The sequence below is a fragment of the Homalodisca vitripennis genome, chromosome 4 (assembly GCF_021130785.1).
Source record: "Homalodisca vitripennis isolate AUS2020 chromosome 4, UT_GWSS_2.1, whole genome shotgun sequence".
Classification (NCBI taxonomy): Eukaryota; Metazoa; Arthropoda; class Insecta; order Hemiptera; family Cicadellidae; genus Homalodisca; species Homalodisca vitripennis.
This window is the reverse complement of record NC_060210.1, coordinates 25,109,727-25,117,819: the sequence shown is the minus strand read 5'-3', so window position 1 is coordinate 25,117,819 and position 8,093 is coordinate 25,109,727. Positions and strand designations below refer to the sequence as shown.

At 33.4% G+C, this 8,093-nt stretch overlaps 1 protein-coding gene across 1 annotated transcript in view; it reads right to left on the bottom strand.

The window, feature by feature from the left end:
- Nucleotides 1–711: 711 nt before the first annotated feature.
- Nucleotides 712–8,093, bottom strand: part of LOC124359058 (telomere length regulation protein TEL2 homolog) — a 48,600-nt gene continuing 41,218 nt past the window's right edge. Inside the window, exons 7-9 of the mRNA XM_046811464.1 lie at nt 3,494–3,585; nt 2,720–2,867; nt 712–1,522 (exon numbers count right to left, since the gene is read on the bottom strand). Of these exons, the coding sequence (XP_046667420.1) occupies nt 1,446–1,522; nt 2,720–2,867; nt 3,494–3,585 (317 nt within the window). The 3' untranslated portion in view covers nt 712–1,445. The remainder of the gene's footprint in view (nt 1,523–2,719; nt 2,868–3,493; nt 3,586–8,093) is intronic.

Here is an 8,093-nt window from a genome sequence, read left to right as displayed (position 1 = left end):
TCATGCTCATAATTTTAGTATAATTTTAAAAATAAATTATCAGATGCCAAACACAGTTTTTATTTTTTTTATATATTTTTTATTTACATCATTTTTAAAATTAAATAATGTGTTTGTTTCAAATTAAAATGTCTTTTTATTATTTAAAAACAGCATTTAAATACGAGTAAATAAAATAAAAATTCATGCAAATCTAATGAAAAATAAAAAAGATACAGCATTTTTTGTAAATGAATGCACAACAGCGATTTTCCTCCTTGGCAATTTTGACTGGTACAATAAAAAAATGGCCGGCAGTAAAAGGGTTAAGATGTGACTTTTGACTTTAAAAAATGCAGCTTATTGTAAGAATTTCATGTCAAATTTGAAAATAACTGATACCACAAAAGAATTTGATCAAAATACACAAAACTTTGAGAAATATGACAAATAATTTGGTATCTTATTTGTTAAACTTAGATGAAAAATAAATAAATGAAAAATGAATTGTAAATGAATATACAATTCTTCTGCAACCACACGTAAGACGATTTACATGAGTATAAATTTATTCCAACAATAAAAATGTGGAGTTTGTCGAGTCCAAATTTTTATTGTAAGTTTATTTTTACCTTTATGATAGTAAGTTTTAAAAAGCACACCATTAAAAACAAGTAGAAATATTTCTGTAAATTATTGAAAACAATTAGGAATGTTCTAATAAGACATATATCAATGCCACATTTCAATGCTATTGCTTAAACCTCACATGAGCTGTAATTTGAAAATTAAAAACTGCACGGCCATTAAAATAATGATTTAGGATGTAAATGTATAGCTTACAGTATATTTATTTGGATTCCATTAACAATTCTACAAAATATACAAAACGGCTGTTGCAACACTGTATATTGGAACAATTACCAACTACATGTTAATTATAATATCCAGTCTCAATGTAGGACATTGCTAAATTTTGCAGGGATTAAATTTTTAATTTTAATTTTTTAAGGATAACACTTTTAATGAACTAAACTAATTAGAATATTTTGTATGCAGATAAATGTTTTACCTAAACTTTTAAAAGTCATTTTCAAATCTATCACATAGATCACAATGAATTAGACAGAACCTAATCCTGGCCGAAGTAAGTGAATGCACCAACCGAGTTAAAACTTACCTAAAAACAACTCACTCACTTAGGTAGAGTTTATCAAAATGAACACTTCGGCGCTATGACACGTTATGTCATGAAGGAACCTGGCTAAGTACTCAGTGGAATGTAGGCCTGTCCCAAAGACAGGAGTGCGTGTCCTCACTTGAATGTCGGGAAGAGTGCAGTCTGAGCCGTCGGTGTCTGGGGGCTGTACACTGGCCTCACCGCTGGGAACCCTGTCACACATACATATCATCACATTAGTACTCAGTGGAATGTAGGTCTGTCCCAGAGACAGGAGTGCGTGTCCTCACTTGAATGTCGGGAAGAGTGCAGTCTGAGCCGTCGGTGTCTGGGGGCTGTACACTGGCCTCACCGCTGGGAACCCTGTCACACATACATTGTCGTACGAATTTTCATAGTGAGGAATGAAATGGAAGACATTAAGTCATTACCGTTGATGTGGTGCTAAAGTTGATGAAAATGTTAATGAGGACAGGTGCTTTACTATTTCATTGTTATCTTGTGAGTTTTATCAAGAGTGAAGAAGTGCAATTTATGAATTGATTAGTGATTGATAGAAGTACCAAAAATACTGACTGAAAATAAAATAAACATTTAAGGCAGCTGTCCAATTTTTAATCCAAATTGTCACTGGTGACGAGACTTAGGTGATTTATGCTACTCAAGGATTTAACCAACAATCCCTGGAATAATTTATTCAACATAATTCATAGAAGTCAAGTTTAATCACACAATTCAGTTCAAATATCCATGTGTATGGTTTCCTGGGCAAGAAAGTTGTTTCTTATAGACTTTTTGCCTCAAGGTGAAACAATAAATGTGACATCTTATTCTGAGTCTTTATGAAATTTGTACCGAGCAATAGAAAACAAAAGGCATGGCATTCTGAGTGGGGTATCATTTTGCTTCATGACAATGCTTGTGCTGACCTAGCAAATCTCACTAAAGAATTGATCCGATCATTTGGCTGGCAACAATTTGATCATCCACCATACAGCCCCGATGTTGTGCCCAGTGACTTTAATTTTTTCTTGAACTTGAAGAAGCATCTGGGAGGTCAACTAATATTGATGACAGATGACACTAATAATGTCAAAACGACTGTGCTGCGGTGCTGTGACTGTCCAGTCAGGCGGCAATTTCTTTAAGGAAAGTTTTCAAAAGCTGGTTGTATGATATGACAAGTATCTCAATATTGATGAAAATTATATTTCAAAATAGTTTAACCTACAGCCTTTCATATTAATAGAAATGTGTTATTACAATTGAGCTCGTTTCTTTAAATTCTAAAACTGTACTTACTTTAAAAATGTCTTGTACATAATTCTTTTATAGTAATAAGCTGAAAATAACCAAAAACAAATACAATCTAGAAACATTAGACATTCTGATAAGAAGTCAAAGAAATAAACAAACATTGGTAAATAAAATCCCAACAAGACTAAGTTTTTGCATACTTATGCAAAAATTACTCTTTACAATACAAATTGTAAAAAAGAACAGCTTTGAAGTTCAAATTGGATTTATCTTGTATTTTTACAGACACATTGACTTTCTCACCAGGTGCAGGGGTGCGGAGGGGTGAAGTAGGGGTACCAGCCATTTGGTTCATGGAAGGGGCGTGGCCTGTAGTTTTACTTCTGCCTCCCAGACTCAAGTTATCAATATTGATGTTCAAGTTGTTGACGTTACTCCATGTGCTACCAATCTACAGACAAAAATTATAGTTCATAACAATAGTTTAACAGTTAATAAAAACAAATTGCTGTAATTTATATGTTTTATATAATGCAACATGGTTCCCATTATCACAGCCTAACAGAACTGAAAGCATATCACAATGTTAAGACAGAAAATCGATACTGCGCTTGATGTGAGATTTAAATCACAACAATGTCTTAACTGAAATACTACATTGCTTCGGTGTAATTAAATAAAACTCTTAAATCACTGATATTCAGTATAATCAGATATTTATGTATACAATCTTACACTTTCAGTTATTTTGTCAGATTTTATTTACTGTATGTTCTAGCATAAACAGCCAGTTTGTTGTGTGTACTCTAACTTACTCATAAATATTCCTGCAATACTGAATTTGCTATCAGAACCAATGGATCAGGAACACCCTGCTCTGTGTCGAAAAGTTCAAAGCAATATGTAAGAAGGAAGCTAACAAATACTTTACTCCTCAATTATAGTAGTTCTTATTTTTAGTTCTCAGTCTCTAAAGATTGAATAATCATAACTTGAACAAATGAGACTCTACTCAGTATAAAAACATGGTGAACAGTGCTACCTTAGTAGGCGTGATAACATTGTATCTTTACTTACTGGAACAGAAGAAGGATGGGTAGATGGTGCCATCTGAATGGTGGTTCGTGGTGTCTGAGTGGGTAACAGCAGACTGGATGGTGGAGCTGAACCTGGAACATATCCAAAACTACAGATCTAGCGACCTAACCTCTAGCGAGGTGCTTGACCTCGGCTTGCATAGTGATCAGTATTCAATAGTCATTATCCACTGAGACAACCCAAGGTTATACAGAGAGAGTGAACCTCCAAATCATTTCCATACCATTGGTTGATGAAAGCCTGAAGTATCCACAGGGCATGAAGTGATCCTAAACCTTATCGTCACGTCCATGCTAGTACGAGGTCAGAGTACACAACATCATGTGTTGCGTAACAGGTTTCACCGAGGTTCAATGCCAAATTCAAGTTTATAGCTCATCTCATTATTGACACATAAAATGATAATCATATGGAAAAGATAATTGAACATCCCGACAAACAAAACAGATTTCAAAGTAAATAACATTTGGAACATTTTATTAAAGTATAAAGAACACATTATTTGATTAAGATAATTAGAATGGGCAAAAAATTAAATGTCCATGTGGAAAATGTTTAAAAAAATATTAGTAAATCTTGTAAAGCAGTACTTTTTAGAAACTCCTGCTTACAATGGCATCATCTTGAATGCACTGATTTAACTGAAAATGATTTCAAAGAAATAAAACTCGAATATCAGATGGAGTTGCTCAAAATGTATTGCAGCATTAAATGCTATTGACATTGAATGTGAGGATGTCGATGAGGTTGATTATAATCTGGCTCTAACCGGAAGAACTAAAAAATATGAATTTAATGATAAAATCATTGAGTGTAGATCTTGATGAAGCCCAAAAGAAGATTATCCAGCTGAGAGAAGAAAAGACAATACTCCAAAATATAGTTTTACAAAAAGAAGAAGATTTTATAAGACTGAAAGAATAAATTACCAAGAAAAATTGTAAAAAAAACAAATTATGTAGAGCGAAGAGCAAGTTTACCATTAATGATGGGAGATTTTATTCAACCTAAAGCAAATAAAAGGGAAATTAAACTTACAGCTTCCACCACTGAAATGGACTTTAGCTTGGTGTCAGCTAACAGATTTCAACCTCTTGCAACAAATAATGAAGAAAATGACACAAATAGTCAAAATTCAAAAACAGGTTTGTAATAAAAAAATAAACAAAATACTTTTGTGCGCTGATAGTCATGGTAAGGATGTAGCCTGGCATTTAAACAAATTGCATCATTCTTCTAGCGCTATTGGTTTTGTAACGCCCTGGTGGTCGTTCCAAGCAAGTACTAAATATGGAAAATATTGAGTCTGAGATTCAGGGACCTAAAGACATTTTAGTAATGATATGTGGGACAAACGATGTAGCGCGAAATGAATCACAAGAAGCCTTAAACTGCATTCAGACACTCTACAGCAATGCAAGGAGAAAAATGTAGTTCTGGTAGATTTGCCTAATAGATATGATCTTGCAAACTGGTCATGTGTCAATGAAGAAACAAGAAGGACCAACAGTGCCTTAAAGGATCTCATGTCAACACATAAAAATCTCAAAATTGTTGAAGCGAGCAGAGCTGAGAGGGAGATGCATACCCGGCAGGGCATGCATTTCAACACCAAAGGAAAACAATGGTTGGCTGAGCAGATCATTACAGCGATACAAGAGTTCAACCTGGAGCAACCCATAGCATTAGCGGGAGGCAGACAACTCAGTCTGAGATTGAGAGACCTGACGACCCAGGAGGGAAACGGTCAACCACCCCCACCAGGAACCAGCCCATAGAGGACGACACCTGCACTGCCAGGAAAGATTTTTAGTTTTAGTTTTAGTGATAGCAATTTAATTGGTAACTCTAGTTGTTTGTTTAATACACTTAAATATTCAGGGAATTAAAAGCAAACTGGATGAACTTAACTTATTGCTTGCAGATTTGGGAGAAAAAAATCTGTATAATATGCTTGAATGAACACTGGCTTTCAAAAGAAAGTGTAAATTTATTGAATAATATTGAATTTTTCAAATTAGCTGATTTTTTATGTTAGAGAAAACTGTACTAGAGGAGGTTCGGCAATCTTGGTCAGAGAAAACTCTGGAATAAACTTTAAGGTCCGAAATGATTTAAAAATGTACAATGACAACTATTACTTTGAATGCTCCATAATAGAACTTTTGGATTTAAAAACCCCAATAATTATAATATCTTTATACAGAACTCCGGATAACTGCACCCTTAATATTTTTCTTGAAAAACTTGGTGGTTTATTGAATAAATTCAGAAATAAAAAAAAAATGTCAATATTTTAATAGCTACAGACTGCAACATCAATGTATTAAATAAAAAGGAACCACAAACATTATATGAAATACTTAATTATAATGGCTTTAAAATAAATATTGTTGAGGTAACACGACCAGCAAGTGGAACATGTCTAGATAACATAATAACAAACAATAGGTTTAAGATTGATAATTTTTTTAGTTACGAATGTTGGCCTCTCTGACCACAATGCTATTATAACATCTTTGCCCATATTTGAAAATAGAAGTAGGGATAAATATGATATTCAGAGAAGATACACTAAAGAAGCTAGACATGACTTTATGATCAATGTTAAAAATACTGAATGGGAATTCAGCAATGCCAAAAAAGTGAATGAAAACTTTGATAGTTTCTTAAGAGAATTTCCTATTCATGTTTAATTATTCTTTTCCACTTAAATCCGTCAAAAATTAGAGGGAAGATTAGAGCAAAGTGGATAACAAAAGGGTTACAAATTTCAAGTAGAAATAAGAGAAAACTCCACAAACAAGCACAAGTTTCAAATGATGAAGAAATTAAAACCCATTATAAAATATATAATACAATTTTTAAAAAGGTTGTTAGAGAAGCTAAGCGTAGAGCTAATGATTTATATATAGAACAATCTAACTGCAAGGGTAAAGCAGCCTGGCAAGTTATAAAACAGGAAATTGGTATAAAACACAAAAAATCACGATGGAGTAAGAGAAATAGTGGTTAATGGGAAAGTAATTAGAGAACATAGTGAGATGGTTAATCATTTTAATGAATCTTATTTAAAGACTGTAGAACAATTGAATATAAAAAGCTCTCCGGTAAAAGCAGTGGGAAAATTACAAAAAGTTAACAGTACGTCTTTTCGTTTTAAACCTGTTCAAGCGAAAGAAATTTATAAATTAATATCAACGTTGCCTAACAAGTGGTCTACTGGCTGGGACGAAATTCCCTCAATAATTGTTAAAGACTGTAAGGAATATCTTGTGAAGCCAATAACAAATTTGGTTAATCAATCAACAGGTTGAAGAATTATAAAAAGTCAAAGGTTGTTCTCATAGACCTACCTAACAGATATGATTTGGCCAGCTGGTCCTGTGTTTAATGCTGAAACACGAAGAGTCAATATTGAGTTAAAAATATTGTGTGATGGACTCGAAAATGTAACTTTGGTGGAGGCTAGCAAGGCGGATAGACAACTTCATACAAGACAAGGGATGCACTTTAACAACAAAGGAAAACAATGGCTTGTGCAGAAGATCTGTGAGGCTGTAGCAAGAATGGACGGAGAGCAGTCAGTATTTGAAGAGACGAGCGTATCTTTGCATGGAGGGGAATCTGAAGAACATACAAAGCCACCTGAAGAAGAGGAAGAGCATTAATTTTTAGAACATTCTTCAATACCAGCACAGACACTGAGTTCTGGACATAATGGTTTTTTAGACAAGTGAGAAACAGTAGGCTAAATAGTTTAGTAACTGAACATAAAAAAGTACAGTTTGCACAAACAGGTTTTTTTATTTTTTAAATATTCAGGGTCTGGATGGTAAGATAACACTTTTAGAAAGTTTCCTGGTTAACTTAAAAAAATTAGATTTTATTTGTATATCGGAGCATTGGCTAAAAACAATTAGAAATTAGTTTAACATTTCCAGTAGGTTATCGCTGTGTTAGTGCGTTCTGCAGGAAAGAGAAAATTAAGAGGAGGGACAGTAATTTTTGTTAAAGATTATGTTCAGGCAAGGTCCCTTGATCTGGGAAACATTGGTGTGGAGGTACATTTTGAAGCTTCTGCAGTAATTATTGACAATTTAAAATTGATAGTGGTTTGTTTATACCATTCCCCATCAGGAGATGCAGATATTTTTCTTGATAACCTGGATAAAATGCTGTCACTTTTAACTCAATATCCCAATTATACAGTGGTAGCCGGTGGAGACGTAAACAATAAATTTAATATAAATAACTGTACAAAAACAGTGAAACAATTTCTTAATGTACTGAGACAAAACAATTTTTATTGCCTAAATTCAGCTGCAACACGGGGGTAAGAATTGCCTGGATAATATTTTTATTTATTAACTGTGCTAGACATCAGTTAGAGTTTTGTAACTTTTTTGATTTTCCATACTCGGATCATGTTGGTTTGTTTACTTTGTATTAATTGTATAGATTTAAGTTTTAATAATTTAACTTGTATGCAAAAAGATTATCTTAAGTTTGTATTACCTAAATCTGCTGTGTTAGATTTAATAGACAGCCTTGTCTCATTTGACTGGAATAGTCTTTA